Source organism: Punctularia strigosozonata, assembly GCF_000264995.1.
Source record: "Punctularia strigosozonata HHB-11173 SS5 unplaced genomic scaffold PUNSTscaffold_1, whole genome shotgun sequence".
In the NCBI taxonomy this organism is placed as follows: Eukaryota; Fungi; Basidiomycota; class Agaricomycetes; order Corticiales; family Punctulariaceae; genus Punctularia; species Punctularia strigosozonata.
In genome coordinates, this window is record NW_006767433.1 from 4341510 (window position 1) to 4360010 (window position 18501).

Genomic DNA, 18501 nt, shown 5'->3' on the forward strand with positions numbered 1-18501 from the left:
CTCATGTGGCTGTGTCCGTAGCAAGCGCCCATCTGATCAGTCGTGTGCGCTTGAACGAACTCCAGTTTTTCTTCCGCCACCCGCACCTCTGGTCTTTTGGTCTTTTGACCGCGTACTGCCCACCACAATCAATGCCTACACCTGCCGCCGATCTGAAGGCGTCTCTCGAGAAGCATAATGCTACTTTTGAATCGTTGCTGAATTTGATACCCGCGAAATTCTACCTCGTGCAAGAGGAGACTGAGGAACAGGTCCGCCTACCATATGTCGGCAGTCTCGTTTCGTCTCAGTTTATGTCCCTTTAGGCGAATGCCAAGTACCAGAAACATTCGAAGAAGACAAAAGCACCTAAGCAAGCTATAAAGGAGGCAGGCAAGAAAGCGAAGCGGGAAAAGGTGCGCACGACTTCTCAAAGTCCGGTTTTTGCGCGCATGAACGTATGTTATGCGTAGCTGGATCCTGCGAACCATAAAACTATTGTTGAATTGCAACATGAGAAAGCTCTGCAGAAGACGGCTGCAGCTGGCTCCAGCAAAGGCAAACGGAAGGCGAATGCGCCTCTAGACGAAGACGAAGACGACGAAGGGGCTGATCTTTCTATGGATGTTAGCATGCAAGTCGACGGGGAGGACGGTGACGCTCCTAGTTCAGTGTCGCCTGAGGAGTTCGTGCCCATGGCATCCGGCGGGATCGCGACCTTGAGGGAAAAGCTCCATAACAAAATGGCGCAACTACGGAGGGGCAAGAAAGGGCCGAGATTGGATGAGGGTCGTAGCGCGGAGCCGGGTAGCAGGGACGAGCTCTTGGAAGAGCGGAGGAGGCAGCGGGCTGTGATGAGGGAAAGGCGGCGGAAAGAGACAAAGGAGAAGATACGGAGGGAAGACGAGGCAAGAGGGAAGAAGGGTAAGGGCAAAGAGAAGCAGGAGGAGAAGGGGAGGGACAAGGGTCCGACTACGAAGGCAGGCGAGCGCATCCCGTCCTCGGTACTACCAATCTCATTCGTTTATCCTTTCAGACTCAACTGCTCGTCCCTGATCAGTCACGACCTGGTCCTTCGCGTGAAGGTCCCCAAAGCAAATTTACATCGGTCGCCTTTTCTTCTCTTGCCGATGGCTCTACTTCGTCAAAACATGCAGAAAAACTCAAGGTGTCCTCAAATCCTGCGCAGGCCCTCGAGAAGCTCGCGGCAAAGAAAGAGAGGCTCGCGAACATGCCGGAGGAGAAGAGAAAGGCGATCGAAGAACGCGAGAGGTGGGAAAAGGCGGCAGCTCGAATGGAGGGAGTCAAGGTCAGGGACGACGAGGGGAGGTTGAGGAAAGCAGTGAAGAGGAAGGAGAAGGAGAAAGCGAAAAGCAAGAAGGCTTGGTACGTCGTACATTCGTTTCCGTGCAGCGTGGTTGATAATTTCTTTGTGACAGGGATGAGCGCAAGCAGCAGCTTGATGCGGCGGCGGCGGCCAAGCAGCAGAAACGCTCAGACAACATCGCAATGCGGAACGAGCGTAGGAAGGACAAGTCCAAAGGCGGTAAGGGGAAGGCACGGCCCGGGTTCGAGGGCAAATCGTTTGGGAAAGGCAAAAGTAAACCTGGCGGCGGGAAGGGAAGGAAATGAGTCGGCTTCGTTTCACATAGCTGTAGCAATAGGATGCTGGGGAATCGTTACGCGCACGTCCGATCGGGCTCAGCCACCGCTCAACGTCAGGAGGATGAGCGACCGTCTTGTCACGAGCTCACCGCTGGATTAGCCGCTCTTTGGATTCGTCGTTGTCTTTCGTGTTCCAGTCGGTCATAGCTCGGGCTTCTAGTGCAGAGTCCAGCTGATACCACTTGATTCTTGCGAAGCACCGCGCGCTCAATCAAAAGAGGAGCCAGCTCAGCATCTTGTTGTACTCTTGGTTCACTCCTTGTCCCAGCTGCATCCTGTCCTTCGAATCCTGACCTCAGACTCGCTCGCTACCGAGTGCCAAAACCGCATGGGACAATATAGGCACCTCGCTCTTCCATTTGCAGTATGCACCGTCGCAAGTCAAGTAGAGAGGAGGACAATGCGATCGTCACCTTCCCGAATGGTAGTACCAGCCCTACCTCCCTTCAAGCTACGAACCATGCTGCCAATGCTGTCAACGATCACACCGAAACCCCGAGGGTTCGAGTGAACTCGGTACCCTCAGTGCCGCCACCGTTGATATCGCCGTCGCAGAGCTACCCGCCATCCGCTGGACCATACCGAACGTCCTTCGTCCAGCCGTCCAAGTCCCCCACCGGCGTCAATGGTCCCTCCTTCGCGCGTCCAAGTCAACCTCACGGACATGCGCATGCGCACGCACACACGCGAAATCGTTCCATATCCTACGCGCCTGCTTCACCGTCCCCCCTATCACCCTCCTTCTCCTCCCGAGTTCATGTTCCTCCTTCACCCTCGCCGAGCTCGCAAGGCTTCTCGCCTTCTCCTTCCTTTGGCTCTGCCGCTTCGTCAGACTCCCTTCCACCCACGACGAGTCGCGAACACGCACGTAGACACTCGCGCATCCATTCGCGGAATCTCTCCATCTTCTTCCCTAGACCCGGCTCCTTGCCTACCCACACCATTGCAGAAGACGGAACCCAGGAACTCGAACTTGGTGTTGATGGAGAAACCACCTTGGAGGCACCTGTAATGAATATCCCCCATGCGCCGCCAAGTCCGGAAATGCTGCGCTCTGGATTCAAGTTTGGTGGACGGCAGGGTGATGACGGCGCTGCGCTTCCAGCAAATGGCACGCCGACGAGTGCCTCCAGTCATTCGGCACGGAGAGGACATCACCACAAGCATTCACTCTCCCACAACTTCTTTTCCTTCCTTGAACCTGGCAATCAAACTCCAGCACAGCTCCATACGACCCCAACCCCAACCCCCATCTCCCCATGGAACCCGATATCACCCTTCCCCGATACTCAAACAAACGGCAGCGCGTCTACTCCTGCCTCATCGACATTCGCTCAAGCACAGGAGGTTTCCCTACTTCAGAAGCCCCTAGCGGCGTTACCGACGTCGAGAGTCAGCCCCGCGGCTGCCGTCTCCTCGTTAGCACAGTTTGTTTTGGGCGCATGGATGTGGGTTGCAGGTCAGCAGAATGGCTCGCTTGCGTGTACGGGCTTGGGGTACTGGATTGTCTTCGACGCATTTGGCATCGCATTGGCCAAGGTACTCCCCGGCTACCTCGCGCGAAAATCAATGCAATCCAAGACACGGAGACCTTACGGGTGCGTTCAACGTGAATATGCACGCGGGATTGCAGGTACTGACGAATCCTACAGGAACGCCCGAGTGGAGACTGTGTTCTTGTTCGCGCAGACAGTATACCTGATTTTTGCGTCGGTGTACGTATGTAAGGAGACGGTGGAGCACCTTCTGCTGTCTGCTGGCGAGGGCCATCATCATCATTCCGGCGACGAGGAGATCAACTTGACAGGGTGAGTGTGGCTGTTGCGAGGTTGACTTATTATGCTCAACCAACATTGACAGGATTCCATTCCCGATATACATTGTGTTCTTATCCCTTCTTTCGCTCGTTGGATCCGCCCTCGCATACAATACACATTCTAAGCTAGTAAACAGTACGTCAATCACAACCAAGATTCTCTTCTATCCATCTGATCCGTTTTTCAGCCACCGGCAATCAAATACCCTCGCTTTCTAGCTATATCCAGTCGTTACGTTCACGCTTCCCCACTGCCATTCCTTCAGACGAGGTTGAGCCCGCGAAGCCTATCTCGCGTCTGCTCTCAAACCCATACTCGATATCACCAATTGGGTTTTCAGTTGCTATATTATACGGAGCTAACTTCCTCCTGCCGTGCGTTCGATCGCTTTTTCTCAGGTTTCTCACTCGCATGCACTAACGTTGCTTCTGTTAGTCATCAGCATCGGGCTTTCGATCTCCTGCTTGCGTTGGGCGAGGCTTTCGTTACCTTCAGTGTGGCGTACCCCGCGGCTGTCGCTCTCGGAGCGGTGTTACTGCAAATATCCCCTGCTCGAGGGCTGGCGGATGGACGTATGGAGGCCTTCCTTCGGGCCATGCGTGAGGTAGGTCTGACTCGATAGCCCCTCTTCACTCTTGGCTTTCAATTTCGCCTCGACGCTTGCTCTGTCGCTTTGCTCATCTGTTCATTTTCCAGGTCGAACGGCATCCCAAAGTCCTTCACCTGCCGGCACCTCACATATGGCAGCTCACCCCTTCTCTCTCGCGACAACCATGTTCAAAAGACGCAGGTTCCACCGCGCAATCGCTCGTTGTTACGTTGGAGCTACACGTTCGGCGTGATATGGACGACGCGGATGTGCTAGAGCTGACACGGTGGGCACACGAGCGGTGTAAGACCGCACTAAGGATCGGTAGGGGTAGGGACGCGGATGTTGAACCGGAGGTGACCGTTGGTGTTGTGAGGGGCTGATGTTTGCGGTATACCACATGGACAGGTTGCTAGGAAGACACCCGTAGGCTCGTTCCAAGTGCATATGGATATCGTTTGCGCCCCTGCTGCGTGCTGAACACGATTCGCTGCCTCAGGAGAGAACGTGGACTCGCTTTGGCGTCGCCTTTTTTCCCGGTACCGGTGCCTCGTCGCGAGACTGCGCGTCCGACTAGCTAGATCAGCACGGCTACCTTCGAGAAAGACTTGATATTGTTGGGTGATCGCCCTGTCACTACAGCTGGGGAACGCTACATCAAAACAAGGATCATCGTGACATCTGACGTGTTCCCTCCAAGATTTTGACATGCGCGTTCTAGGATGGTTTACCTGAGAGCGTGACTGCGCCAGTCCCGTTGGAAGCGAAATTCTGGATTTAATCATACCTCATGCATGAAACTCCTACTAACAGGTCTGGGGCTCTCGTGGCCTGTGGCGACATCAATACATTCCAGTACGGTATTCTTGTGGTACGTGGTGAATGTTGAAAGAAAAGCTGCGCTAATTTTGAGACCGTTCACTTGCTGCCAGTCTGTCCTTCGGCACGGAATACCAAGACGATGTATAGTCTCCTGGCCCTTGATGTACTCCCAATTGTCATCGAACCCTTTATCATGAATGTATTCCCGGTCCTCATTATGGGCAACTGTGCATGCGCGCGCCCGTCTTATGCTTGGCGATTTCCAATGCTCGGTTGCGCTGTAGACCGACATCGCCTAGGTCCAACTCGTTACTCATACATATCGCTGTCCCGATCTCCGTGGCTGATTGGCCGGACGAGAGCATCATATATATGCTGGGAACACTGCTCAAGGTGAACTTATGATTGGGATACGTGGCTGCCGGCACGGCATACTCGTGCATACTCCAGCACGCAAGCAGTTGAGCTTCCTTCTACTTCTACACGCATCTTAAGCTTTTTGCCTGAGGGTGTCATCCTTGATTGCTATGCATCGCCTCATGGATTCGAGAGGTGACTCGAGTGGCATTTGCACGTCAAGTCATATCTGGGCGTGTTGTCGCAGACTGTATTGCGCGATAACAAAGGCTATACGCGATCAACTAGCATGTGACCCTATGCCAGTCAACGAACCGCCTTCGCTGTTATACAGCAGCCAAGCCTCGCTAACCGTGCCCATGGATGTCGTATTTGCGACATTGTAAGTCCCGACGTTGCGTTCGTATGTACGCCCGTCTTGATCCTTGAAACTGTATTCTTCTATGATCTTCCCTGTACGAACGCGAACTCCCAATTCGTGCTGGTACTGCATATCATGTGGTCACCTTCCCTTCTTTAGCCTCAATCACGATTCGGTGAGCACATACCTGGTAGCCGTCACAGATCTGTGTGGTATTGATTATGTTGGCGGTGATAGTCGGAACTGCTAGAGACCGACTGTACGAATGGTTGAGATGCACGCCATAGTCGTAGAGCTGCCCGGTTTGATTGTAGGTGAGAACCAAAAACAAAGGATATTCGAATTTGTCGGAGATAATGGTAACACCGCTGTGTGTCGAGCTCGACGTTCCGGAGGAGAGCTGCACTACGTTCTGGAGACAAGCGACGGGTGAGTAACGTCTGGAGCAACTTTGTATCGTTTATGATACCTGCGCGCTAATGTTATTCGTCGTTACTGTGTAAATTTCCGAGTTGGAGTACTATTCCCACTATCGTTTCAGCAAATATTTCATTTCAGTCACAGAGCAGTAAGATGATTACCTTCAGCAGTTGCTCCCATTTCACCGTGGTAGTCTTCCCACTCCCCGTCTTTACGTATCCCTCGATGCTCAACGTGCGACTCGCAGCAGTCGTAACGCTAACATTAGGGGCCGGGCCACTGACGGTACCAGTGACCGTAGGGTCAACATACGGCGCAGCTAAGTAACTTGTGATAGCCCCCGTGGTTTGTTTTGAAGAAGAGTCGAGATACAGCTGAACGCATTGTTAGCTTCATAGAACTAGCAGCATTAAAGCAGGAACTTGAAAAACCTGGATGTTGCCTGAGACTATCCAATCTACGTTGATACTGTGATCTGTACCCATACCGGCAACATTCACGGTGAAGTTATGAGCGACACCATCCGAAAGGAGCGGCAAGAAGGGCGATACGTCGATGTAATACGTAGGTGAGTCGAATGCACCATAAGAAACCATCGGTCTACGACATAGCAAGGCGTCATGATCAGTACGATAACAATGAAACAGTTGAGATGTATTGACCTCCAGATGGTGGGCAAAAACTCTCCAGTGTAGATTACGGCTTCACATGTCACATCAAAGGTCGTAAACGTCAGAGATGTAATCACAACGTACGATACGGCAAGACAACTCCCGCAAGGATGCCGTCAATCAAGAGCTGGACCTCTCTGAATGGCCCTACAGCGTCGAAGTTGAATCTCAATAAATTAAATTCCCGGGAATACACTTACCTTTTCCGTTCGCGTATCCGTCCGGAGCGCTCCATGTGGGCAACTGACCGAAGAATTGATCGGGTACGTTGCCGTACTGCGGGAGTCAGACAGCGTAGACAGACGTTGAGCATGCAACACACCCAGAACTCCTCATTCCTGCGTACACGACGAGTCAGGGCGATATTGGTTGGGCGCAATTTCTCACTCACGAGTCTCCGGTCGCGTATATCTCCACAATGGCTTGCGCCCCATTCCGCGGAAGGGTCAAGCTCGTCTTTTTGGTGAATACGACCCGTAAGTATCATGCATGAGCTCGTCATTGTTCAATTCTTACGATGAGAGCATCGGGGATGGAGGCAGCTTGGCCTGAAACCGTCGATATAGGTAATATAACGTCTGCTGGTTTGGGCTTTGAGAATGTCGAAGATGATCCAAAGAAAGTGATAGATAATGTGACTAGGTAGGGAATGATTTATAATCAGCCAGCACGAGTTACCTATCCTGACTCCGACTAACCATCATACTCTCCTGTGAGGCCCGAAGACGGATCAAGTAGGTTGCCGAGGTCGACGGTCAGGTTGCTACGAGAGATAGGATTTCAGTGCCGATTATTGGCTATTTTGGCATGGCTACACACCCAGGCTGAGCCAGTAACGCGGTGTAACGAGTGACATCTTTGAGGGCAGTCCATATTATGCCCTTGACGGTAGGTTCCGGGGTAGATGTCCTCCAGACTAATCCCAGTCGGTCAGCGCGGGTTTATCGGGCCACTAAGGAAAATTCCTACCTTCCACGCCATGCAGATAGATATGCTGGAAGGTGTTGCGGATCGGGCACAGTCATGTTCGAATAAGTCAAGACTCACTGCCAAGCGGTCATATTGGGTCTATGAAACAATTCAGTACGCATACGGTGCAGAAGACACGAGAAACATCTTACTCCGTTAGACGTCGCTGTAATGTTAGCCACGACGGCACTCCAGCTGGCAGGTTCACCACACTCAACCGGCGGATTGTAGGGAACTGTTGCGGGTTGTCCATAACTGTTGCCAAACAGATGTCGCACCAATGTAATGGAGCACTCATGTGCGTCGTGAGGGATTGCGGGGGGCTGCTGAACTTGGAAGTCCCGCAACGGGGAATCAGCAAATGGTGTTCCCGAACTTGAAGCACCGTGCGCCAGATTGTAGTATGACAGAGAGCATACGAGGTATACCAACATCCGCGACGTGAAAGTCATCGTCATTGCGAGAGGCGCCTGACGCCATGCTAGGCAGTTCCGGCTTATATGACTTTCTGCAAGAACTTGAGGAGACGCGCCGGAAGATCAGAAGGCATATCAAGGGCATGTGCTCAAGGAAGGCCCATTGATAAGAGCGCGAATAGCCTGAAGCTCTTGTAGCGGGGTTGACGACAGTCCTCTAGCAGCTCGCTTTTCCTGGCGTCATATTCAATATCCAACAGTCACAGAGTTGGCGGAGTCACGTAAAGTGAGCAGGCACCGTCGAAGGCTAAGGTGTCCGTTCTCGTCGGACGTTTTTTGCCTCGTGATCGCGGCAAGCACTTTCTCTCCAGCTCCGAGGCCGACACATGGGCCACCGGCGCCTCCACCGTGCTTTGTGTTTCTGTAGGCCTTTGTTCTAGCAAGTCAAGATCGTACCCTCTTGCTAGTAGACGCCATGGACTCGACATCCCCAGCAAAACGTCAGCGGACGGATACAACGTCACTCACTCCGGGTGCTTCAACACTGGCCGTCGTTCGCTCTGACGTTTGGTACGACGACGGGAACATTATCCTTCAGACCGGCGCAGGTACACCGGACTCGCCAGTTGCAATATTCCGCATACACAGAAGTGTGCTAGCGTCACGGTCGTCTGTGTTCAAGGATATGTTTATGCTAGCCCAACCTGGCGGTGAACGGACTGTGGATGGCTGCCCCATTATACACCTTACGGACGACCGCTACGAGTTGGAACACGTTCTACGGGCCATGTACGGAGAGGCAAGGTGAGTCCCCCGGTACTGGTGCCTTTCTGCTCGCTTGCATACATGTTCGCATTGCTACCCCTTCAAGATACTTCAAGCCCGATCAGGCACTCGAGTTCTCCGCAGTGGCCGGTTTCGTACGCCTCGGCGCAAAATATGATATTCCCACCCTCCGCACGGAGGGTCTGTCAAGATTGACGTACGAGCTGCCTACGACGCTCGCCGCCTACAATCAAGTATATCAGACATGGACGAAGATTGCCTTCCACAAAGGACTGCCTTTCGATATCCTGAACCTTGCGCACGATTGCGGCATCTCACATATATTGCCCGCCGCATACCTCGCCTGTACCTCGCGTTCATTCTTGCACATCGTCGAAGGTTTGCCTGGCGAACGCCCTGGCTCCCGGTCACGGTTATCAGCCGTTGCGATGGCTGCATGCATTCAGGGAAAGCAAGGACTCCTCGCGGAACAATACCACGTGAAATGACTGGACACGGATCGCTATCCCTCGCCTCATTGTCGGGTGGGAAATATGTGCGCTCCCCAAAGGCTCAAAATTTTGCTGGATCTGCAACCTCGTCTCGCGGACCTGCATGCGCGCACAATGTGGAACCGCCATGACGGCGTCGACTGGGACGCCGAACTATGCGATGCGTGTGCTAAAGTTGGGCGAACCGCATTTGAGACCCTCATGGTCGCGCTATGGAGAGAGTTTCCCGTCTTTTTCGGTCTTGCGGGATGGGACACACTGTTGCATGACATGGAGCCATGTAAGTGGTCGCCATTCATGCACCTTTTCGTCGTTTCGTCTCATGCTCGTGCAGGACACTAAAAACACCTCCCCTGGTGTACACACCTTCCCACTTTGAAGCCTCTGCATACGGATGCTGTGACTGGCCGACTACGGCATGTCGCCAAGGGCACTCCGTGAGGGGAGGTTCTGACGACTGAATATCACTTCTGGCCCGATGATCCGCACGACATTTCACGACATGCCACGACATAAACCTCACATATCTTACTGTTATATATAATGTCTGACAGACGAATAACGAATCCAGGCACTGCAAAGCTATTGTATGGCCATGCGCAAGCAATGGACGCTCGAGCGTACTTCACGCGGTTTCGTCCAAGAATTTCTGGATCTGTGCTTGGATGAACTCAGTGTCTTCGGGGTTGGCATCTCCACCCGCTGTTGTTCGCGCCGGTGCGTTAGAGGGCCATCACATTAAGCCTGCCCGAATACTTACCGACATGGCCCCATACAGAATCAATCACGACCTGCGAAATCGGGTTAACGACCGCTGAAAGGGCTGTGTCGATGGGCATACATACCAGTTTAGCTCCGTTGGTCATGAGCGAAACCTCGATCTCACTGTCCTCCGGCTACGTAGCAGAACTTGTTAGATTGACCGGTGGTACCCACATGTACTTGCATACCGGGAAGTAGAGATCTGTCTTGCACGGCATAATTAGTCCCTTCGCCTTAATGCTCTTCAAGCATTGCTCGTAGTCTCCGCCGTCCCTCACAAGCGACACATCGCCCGTGTACCACGTATGCAGCAACGTGAGCATATCGTTCGCGTCCCATTCGGTGAGAAAGCCGCCTTCCCAATCTTCGCGCAGCCAGGATTCCATATCCGGGTGCGCATCAGAGATGTAGAGGCGCTGCCGGAACCAAGTTTGGCCATAGGCCCAGGCCGAGTAGGCACGGCCAAAGGCACGGATGCCATATTGAGGAGGGGATGTGTAGTGTCCGTCGTGGAAGTCTTTGGAGGCGGTAAGAGCTGCTTGGGGGCCTTCCAAAAAGCTGACAGGAGAAGGTTGAACTTGTGTGAAGGAGACGGAAAGGTCATCAAGCACTCGCCATTTGTTGTGCGGAGATGTGCGAGCCGAACCGCAAATCGGGACAAATCTGTGGATGTTACGCTGAGGAGATGGCGTGTTTTTAGGCTCTTCAAACAGCGAAATACCTTTCGACGTAGTCCGGGAAGACCACGGGCCAATAGTATGCCTGCATAGATGATGGTTATTGTCGAGCGTATGTGCATCGCATAGTCATGTACCTGTTGACCACCCATGCTGAATCCTATAACCAGACGGACCTTCGAGATGCCCAACTTTTTGGTCAGAACGGCATGTTGAGCACGGCTGTGAGGGCATTAAAATGAGATATACTTCATAGAAGCATCCGCTCACATGTTATCCTCATAGGACACAGCGGGGAAGTAGGGGCCATTATACGGCGCCGGCTGGTGTGGAAGTCTTAGTTGCCAAAGATGATACGGTATTCGTCTAATGTATTCACAGTATTCGAAGGCGACGAGGACTGGGACATGCGCTTAGCCCATCATGAGTGATCAACATCAGATATAACAACTACCTCTCCATTTGAGAAAAGGGCGAAGGTGACGACGAAGAACTTGTCCGTGTTCAGGACCTTGAGCAGACATGATCAATATGTACGAGTTATGTTCGCAGTTAAGGCAAACTGGAGGCACCTTATCCTCGCCGACAAGGTAACTTCGGTCTGATGTTATGAGGGATCGCACCGGCGTTTGGCATGCTGTGACTTACGATCCAGTTTCCCCCCGTAGCATGTCGGGAAGACAACACAGGGTTTTTTAGGATCTCCATATGTCCGGTAAGCAGTGATTGCATTAGGCAGCGTACCTCCGGCCACTCTCAGGCGGCCGTGGTGATAATACTGAGTAGCGGGTTCCTTGGACGACATCGGTGAAGTTGCACAAACGATTACTGCGATGCCCGTCCACTTCTTATCTCAGCATCGGTGCAAACGCGTGCAATTCATGCTGCCACAAGAATCTCATGGACGAGAGACTGACCAGCCAGATCCGGTATGCGTCATTTCAGCTTCCTGAGAGCAACTCACGCGTCGCTGCGGACGGTAGACTTCTGTGCGAGTAGTCCTCAGAATAGGCACGGCGAGTTGACAAGCATGTGCATCGTACAAGGCCTCGGCCACCGAGCACCGGAGACGAACACGTCCGTAAGGAGGCTGAGCACCGAGCAGAGCGTGGGAGGCGTTGGACGTAGACCTCCCAAATCGAGGAGGTCTCAGAGTCCCGTGACTGCTCCCCGCGCGTTTCTTCGCCGAAAACGATCCTGCGTGGTCATCGACCAGTGCCGGCGCGTCCCACACGCTCTTCATCGCCGTCGACGACGTCGACGTTGCCCGCCGCCGCCCTCCTCTTTCCTTCGCTCCTTACCTTATTCGCTTTATTCTTATTTCATCGCCGGGCCCGGCGCTCCGTTCGCCATGGCCAAACGTCAGTCCACTATGGGCTCCCACCAGCGGCTCGAGAACGTCGACGACCTCACCAACCTCCCCTCGCTCGGCGACGACATCATCGTGCAATGCATCCGCGAACGCTTTATGCAAGACACCGTCCACACCGCCGTGGGCAGTTCCGCTCTCGTCGCCGTCAACCCGCACAAGTATGTTCCCAGCAACGCGGACTCGATCTTGCAGAAGTACGCCTCCGAATACCGAGACACTTCCGAAAACAAGTCCCCTCTTCCGCCCCACATCTTCCAGCTGGCGAACAATGCGTACTACCATATGCGAAGAACGAACCAGGATCAGAGCATCCTCCTGACGTGCGTTGGCATCTAAAAATAAGTCGTCTTGGCGATGACTGACTTCGAGCAGGGGAGAGACCGGGAGCGGCAAGTCGGAGAACCGGCGGTTGGCCATCAAAAGCTTGCTGGAACTCAGCGTCAGCAACCCTGGCAAGAAAGGGTCAAAGCTTGCTGCCCAGGTTCCAGCCGCCGAGTTCGTACTCGAGACGTTTGGCAACGCCCGCACGCTCTTCAATCCTAATGCGTCGCGGTTCGGAAAGTACACGGAGCTGCAGTTCAATGATCGTGGTCGTCTATGCGGTGTGAAAACGCTTGACTACTACCTAGAGAAGGGTCGGGTCGCGGGTGCGCCGTCAGGAGAACGCAACTTTCACATCTTCTACTATCTCGTTGCCGGCGCCTCGCCCGAAGAACGTCAACATATGCATCTCATCGACAAGGCCACCTACAGGTACCTCGGTCACCATCCCACTGGCCGTGGTATGGGCCGCGATGATGATGGCATTCGCTTCGACCAGCTGAAGATGGCCCTCAAGAACGTTGGCTTTTCCAAGCGGCATGTGGCCCAGACATGCCAGCTTATCGCCGCGATCTTGCACCTCGGTAACCTCGAGTTTACGATAGATCGCGGACGGAATGAAGACGCCGCTGTGGTCCGCAACCTTGATATCCTGAACGTCGTCGCCGAGTTTCTCGGCGTACAGCCCGCTGCACTTGAGGCCGCGCTGTCGTACAGGACCAAAATGGTTCGGAAGGAGCTTTGCACTGTGTTCCTAGATCCCGATGGTGCTTCAGACAACCGGGACGATCTCGCCAAAACTCTCTACTCCCTCCTCTTCGCGTGGCTCAACGAGCACATCAATCAGAAGCTCTGCAAGGACGATTATGCGACATTCGTGGCCTTGTTTGACCTTCCCGGGTCGCAGAACATGACCTCGCGCCCTAACAACCTCGACCAGTTCTGCATCAACTACGCTAATGAGCGTTTGCAGAATTTCATCCTCAACCAGATCTTCGAGAATCACGTTTCCGAATATGAGAGCGAGGGTATTGCTGCGTGGGTGCCGAGGGTGCCTTATTTCGAGAACAGCGAATGCCTCCGGATGATACAGAATCAGCCGGGTGGATTGATTCACATCATGGACGATCAGGCAAGAAGGGCCCCGAAGAAGACGGATCACACTATGGTGGAGGCGTTTTCCAAGCGATGGGGCAACCACTCCTCGTTCAAGGCCGGCGGCGTCGATCGATCAGGTTATCCGACGTTCACTGTCAACCACTTCAATGGTCCTGTTACATACTCGTCGGAAAACTTCCTCGAACGCAACCTAGACGCCGTCAACCCGGACTTCGTGTCCTTACTTCGCGGGGCCAACGCGCATGAGATTGCCGGCGCCGATGCCACAGGTTCCAATAATCCATTCGTGAAAGGTCTGTTCTCCAGCAAGGCTATCGCTACGCAGGCGCATCCTCGCAATGAGGAGACGATCGTTGCTGCGCAGCAACCCGTCAAGCCCATGCGTGCTCCCTCGACAAGGCGCAAGAACACGATCAAGCGCCGGGGCGCCAACAATCCGCTTGCAGACATCGACGAGCAGGAACGTGATGATGACGAGACTCTCGCTGCGCCGGGAATGGGTGCTTCCGGCTCTGCCAACCACGGGACTCCTTGCGTGGCAGGCGAGTTCCGCTCAGCCCTCGACACGCTCTTCGAGACCCTGCAGGACACACAGTCCTGGTATGTGTTCTGCATCAATCCGAACGATTCGCAGCTCCCGAATCAGCTCGAGGGACGCTCGGTCAAAGGCCAAGTCAGGAGCGCTGGGCTCAGTGCGATCGCGCAGAGGAACCGATGTGTGTTCGAGGTGGGCATGACGCCGCAGGAGTTCGTGGACAGGTATCAGGAGCCGTTGACGGCGATAGGCGTGACTGAGGGAGACCCGAGGGAGTTGATATCTCAAACCCGAACGGCGCTGGGGTTGGAGGAAGGCGACATCGTATTGGGTAATCATAAGGTAGGACAAATAACCTCTACCCCAATGCTCGATCCTCACACTCCCATGATAGGCTTTCTTGTCTCAGGCGGCTTTCCACAAACTTGAGGATCAGCTCCGTTCGCAGGATGCAGAAGAGCAGAAGAGGAACAGGATGCGCGACGCCGAGGCAGAAGCCGGGCTCAATCCGCGAGAACTTAACGACCCTTACGCGCCTTACCTCACCCCTGGCGCGGAGATGATGCAGTCACCTTACGACAGCGGGTTCAACGACCCCTTCAATCAGTCCTCGCAACAGCTACCGCTTGTACAAAATGCCTCATCACTGCAGCGCGCTGATATGTACGAGGATGAGTACGAGGAACGGAAGTCCTTCCGCAGCGACGACTACGATCAGCAGAGTCGTTTCACCAGCGCTCGAGACGATACGTCCCACTATGGTACCGAGTCATACGCACCATCCCGCAACATGTTCCAGGGCGCGGATACCAAGGGCGTGTTCGGCAAGGAAGCTCTCGCCGGCGAGATCCAAGAGGGTGAGACTACAGAGGTCGTGAAGGAGACTTCGGCGCGCAGGAGATGGGTGGCACTCTGCTGGATTTTAACCTTCTGGATGCCCAACCCGTTCCTGAGATGGTTTGGCAGGATGAAGCGCATGGACGTCCGACAGGCATGGAGGGAGAAACTGGCCCTGAACCTGATAATCTGGTTCGTGTGCGCGTGTGCCGTGTTCGTTATCGCCGTGCTCGGTAACCTCATCTGCCCAACCGAGCACGTCTTCAATACGAACGAGCTCGCGTCGCACTCAACGACGAATTCGCCAAACAACGTGTATACGTCCATTCGTGGCGAGGTCTTCGATCTCACGGACATCGCATCCACACATCAGCGGATCGTCAGCGTTGTACCGACCAAGTCAATTCTCAAGTACGGGGGCACATCGGCCGACAACATCTTCCCGGTTCAGGTTGGCACATTGTCCATCCTTTGTTCGTAACCAGTTACTTATAGTACCCTAGGTTAGCGCACTGTGCAACGGCGTCGACGGTACGGTCAGCCCGTATGTCATTCTCGACTCCAGCAACGATACCGATGTCAATGCCCAATACCACGACTTCCGTGTATTCACCAACGACTCGCGTCCGGATTGGTACTTTGAGCAAATGACGGTCATGCGGTGGAACAACCGGGTCGGATTCATGGGTTACACTCCGAGAGCCTTGAAGAACCTGGCGAATAACAAGAAGAATGTCGCTATCTATGACGGGATGATCTATGATTTGACCTCCTACGTGAACAACGGGCCGGCCGTTCGAGCTCCCACCGGTTTCCAGGCGCCAGCCGACATCGACACCCAATTCATGCACTCGAGCATCGTCAACGTCTTCCAGATCCACGCCGGCAAGGACGTCACGAAGCTCATCAACGGCCTCAACCTTGATCACGATGTCCTCGAGCGCCAAAAGGTCTGTTTGCGCAACTTGTTCCTCATTGGTAAAGTCGACAACCGCAACTCGCCTCAATGCCTGTTTGCCAATTACATCCTACTCGTCCTGTCAATCATCATGGTCAGCATCATCGGCTTCAAGTTCTTGGCCTCTATCAACCTTTCGGCGGAGCGCGCACCGGAAAATCATGACAAGTTCGTCATATGCCAAGTCCCATGTTACACAGAAGGCGAATCATCCCTACGGAGGACAATCGACTCGCTGGCGCAGCTCAAGTACGATGACAAGCGCAAGCTGATCGTCGTTATCTGTGACGGTATGATCGTTGGTTCCGGTAATGACCGCCCTACTCCGCGCATCGTTCTCGACATCCTTGGTGCCGACCCCAATCAGGACCCTGAACCGCTCAGTTTCATCTCTCTTGGCGAAGGCGCAAAACAGCACAACATGGGCAAGGTGTATTCAGGGCTGTATGAGATCGCTGGTCACGTCGTGCCATACCTGGTCATCGTCAAGGTTGGAAAGCCTACGGAGCGCTCGAGGCCCGGTAACCGCGGAAAGCGCGACACTCAAATGCTTTTGATGCATTTCCTGAACAAGGTTTGCTCCCTTCTACGTTTTGGTCGTGTAAATTGTACGGCTCATGCTTCGTTGCGTAGGTTCATTTCAGCGCCCCGATGAACCCTCTGGAGCTCGAAATTTACCATCAAATCAAGAACGTGATCGGTGTCAACCCGAGTTTCTACGAGTACATCCTTACCGTGGATGCTGACACGACCGTACATCCGTTGTCCTTGAATCGTCTCGTTTCTGCGTACGTGCTCATGCGATGTTTGTCACATGGTTTGTTGACATCGAGAGCGCAGTATGATTCACGATAAGAAACTCCTCGGTGTATGCGGTGAGACCGAGTTGTCGAACGCAAAGCAGTCAATCGTTACGATGATGCAAGTACGTGGCTTTTTCGTTGTCTTGCAGTACAGTCCTCAAGGGCATTCGTAGGTTTATGAGTACTTCATATCTCATCATATGGCGAAAGCCTTTGAGTCCCTCTTCGGTTCCGTCACCTGTCTTCCCGGTTGCTTCACCCTTTACCGCCTACGGACCCCCGATACTCACAAGCCGTTGCTTGTCTCCAATCAACTCATTCATGACTATTCGGAAAACCGCGTCGACACGCTTCATATGAAGAACCTACTTCATCTCGGAGAAGATCGTTATTTGACGACACTCTTGCTGAAATACTTCCCCGACTTCAAGACGCAGTTCGTACGGGACGCGCACGCATACACCGTGGCGCCGGATGAGTTCAAGGTCCTGCTCTCACAACGTCGTCGATGGATCAACTCGACAGTCCACAACCTTGGCGAACTCGTTTTCTTGGACCAGCTCTGCGGTTTTTGTTGTTTCTCCATGCGATTCGTGGTCTTCATCGATCTGTTGTCGACGGTCACTGGGCCCGTGACTGTAGCATACGTAAGTTCGCAACAGTCGAGAACGTTTAGTGCCAAAGCCCTCATCACCGTCCCAGATCGTCTATCTCATTTACTTGGTTGCTGCTGAGCACAAGAACATTCCCACTCTCTCGCTCATCATGATTGCTGCCATATACGGTGTACAGGTTATCGTGTTCCTCCTCCGACGCAAGTGGGACATGATCGGATGGATGTTCTTCTACATCCTTGCCATCCCGTACTTCTCATTCTTCCTTCCGCTTTATTCTTTTTGGAAGATGGACGACTTCTCATGGGGTGCTACTCGCCTGGTCCTCGGAGAATCCGGAAAGAAGATAATCGTTCATGTATGTCTTCACTATCCATACATGCTTCATTCGCAGCTAACCGGCGTTGTAGGACGAGGGCAAGTTCGACCCGAGATCTATACCACTCAAGTCCTGGGAAGAATATGTAAGTCGTGACGCGACGACTCTGTGATGAAAGGCTGATGATCCGTTCAGGAAAATGAGCTATGGGACAAAGAATCCAACCATAGCATCGGTTCGTGGGTGCCTCCGGCGAAGATGAACAACGGGGGTTATGCTCAATCGATGGCGCCGACGGCCTCGCTCTACGGCCGCGAGACGTACTATGACCCTGGGCCGCGAAGCTTCTCCCCCGCACCGTCCCAAATGGGTTACGGGTATCCCCCACCGGGGTACCAGTCTGGACGGAATACGCCGAATGGCGGAATGTCTCACTCTCCGCTACGGACTCCCATGGTGAACGAAGCAAGCACGCTCTATCAGCCGGCGCCGTCCCGACCGGTGACGAACTACCTCGACATGCAGCTACCTTCCAGTCGGAGTGCGGAGAACCTGGATCCGGCTTTCGGAGCTCCGACGGATGCGGAACTGGAGCGGGCTGTCGAAGCTGTATTGCGGGGTGCCGATCTTAATACCGTTACGAAGCGCGGGGTGCGACAAAAACTCGAGGAACAATTCGGTTGCGACCTAACTTCGCGGAAAGGCACAATCAACAACGCGATAGACAGGGTACTCGCGCAGACGGCTGCATTGTAGTCACGATAATGGGACATGTAATTGCACGGACTTCTCGGTTCTTTCCTAATGCCTCTCCTTTCTGGATATCGTAGTCACGAACATC

The 18501-nt window shown here is 53.7% G+C and overlaps 5 protein-coding genes across 5 annotated transcripts; 3 read left to right on the plus strand and 2 right to left on the minus strand.

The window, feature by feature from the left end:
• Positions 1-80: 80 nt before the first annotated feature.
• Positions 81-1686, plus strand: PUNSTDRAFT_118072 (SURF6-domain-containing protein). The gene is made up of 5 exons (XM_007379495.1): positions 81-251; positions 306-395; positions 453-959; positions 1016-1365; positions 1419-1686. The coding sequence occupies exons 1-5, from the start codon at positions 132-134 to the stop codon at positions 1609-1611; spliced, it is 1260 nt and encodes a 419-aa protein (XP_007379557.1). The 5' UTR covers positions 81-131; the 3' UTR covers positions 1612-1686.
• A 48-nt stretch (positions 1687-1734) lies between these two features.
• On the plus strand, positions 1735-4512 carry PUNSTDRAFT_96639 (uncharacterized protein). The gene is made up of 7 exons (XM_007379496.1): positions 1735-2145; positions 2200-3242; positions 3297-3452; positions 3505-3596; positions 3649-3835; positions 3897-4065; positions 4158-4512. The coding sequence occupies exons 1-7, from the start codon at positions 2011-2013 to the stop codon at positions 4431-4433; spliced, it is 2058 nt and encodes a 685-aa protein (XP_007379558.1). The 5' UTR covers positions 1735-2010; the 3' UTR covers positions 4434-4512.
• A 997-nt stretch (positions 4513-5509) lies between these two features.
• On the minus strand, positions 5510-8108 carry PUNSTDRAFT_124096 (uncharacterized protein; the record flags this gene model as incomplete). Its single annotated transcript, XM_007379497.1, has 16 exons — positions 5510-5716; positions 5778-5885; positions 6060-6110; positions 6172-6384; positions 6442-6610; positions 6673-6712; positions 6766-6828; positions 6882-6957; positions 7004-7019; positions 7073-7137; positions 7198-7319; positions 7380-7444; positions 7501-7597; positions 7651-7675; positions 7729-7749; positions 7803-8108. The coding sequence occupies 16 exons, from the start codon at positions 8106-8108 to the stop codon at positions 5510-5512; spliced, it is 1644 nt and encodes a 547-aa protein (XP_007379559.1).
• Positions 8109-8483: 375 nt separating this feature from the next.
• PUNSTDRAFT_124097 (alpha/beta hydrolase fold protein) lies at positions 8484-11587 on the minus strand (the record flags this gene model as incomplete). The annotated part of the gene is made up of 15 exons (XM_007379498.1): positions 8484-8870; positions 8938-9623; positions 9678-10045; positions 10104-10134; positions 10189-10239; positions 10294-10663; positions 10721-10768; positions 10827-10867; positions 10920-11004; positions 11053-11105; positions 11162-11182; positions 11237-11293; positions 11355-11383; positions 11431-11484; positions 11527-11587. The coding sequence occupies 13 exons, from the start codon at positions 11585-11587 to the stop codon at positions 9969-9971; spliced, it is 978 nt and encodes a 325-aa protein (XP_007379560.1). The 3' UTR covers positions 8484-8870; positions 8938-9623; positions 9678-9968.
• Positions 11588-12133: 546 nt separating this feature from the next.
• Positions 12134-18416, plus strand: PUNSTDRAFT_130270 (glycosyltransferase family 2 protein; the record flags this gene model as incomplete). The annotated part of the gene is made up of 10 exons (XM_007379499.1): positions 12134-12474; positions 12527-14471; positions 14524-15417; positions 15470-16498; positions 16558-16712; positions 16765-16849; positions 16901-17374; positions 17430-17699; positions 17752-17805; positions 17856-18416. 10 exons carry the CDS (start codon positions 12134-12136, stop codon positions 18414-18416), a joined length of 5808 nt encoding a protein of 1935 aa, XP_007379561.1.
• Positions 18417-18501: the final 85 nt, after the last annotated feature.

Bases quoted from the DNA above. Each gene is read 5' to 3' on its own strand.
- PUNSTDRAFT_118072 (XM_007379495.1), top strand. From the start codon at position 132: ATGCCTACACCTGCCGCCGATCTGAAGGCGTCTCTCGAGAAGCATAAT. The intron at 252-305 runs GTCCGCCTACCA...ATGTCCCTTTAG, and splicing joins AAGAGGAGACTGAGGAACAG to GCGAATGCCAAGTACCAGAA. The intron at 396-452 runs GTGCGCACGACT...TGTTATGCGTAG, and splicing joins AGAAAGCGAAGCGGGAAAAG to CTGGATCCTGCGAACCATAA.
- PUNSTDRAFT_96639 (XM_007379496.1), top strand. From the start codon at position 2,011: ATGCACCGTCGCAAGTCAAGTAGAGAGGAGGACAATGCGATCGTCACC. The intron at 2,146-2,199 runs GTTCGAGTGAAC...TCGCCGTCGCAG, and splicing joins ATCACACCGAAACCCCGAGG to AGCTACCCGCCATCCGCTGG. The intron at 3,836-3,896 runs GTGCGTTCGATC...TGCTTCTGTTAG, and splicing joins GGAGCTAACTTCCTCCTGCC to TCATCAGCATCGGGCTTTCG.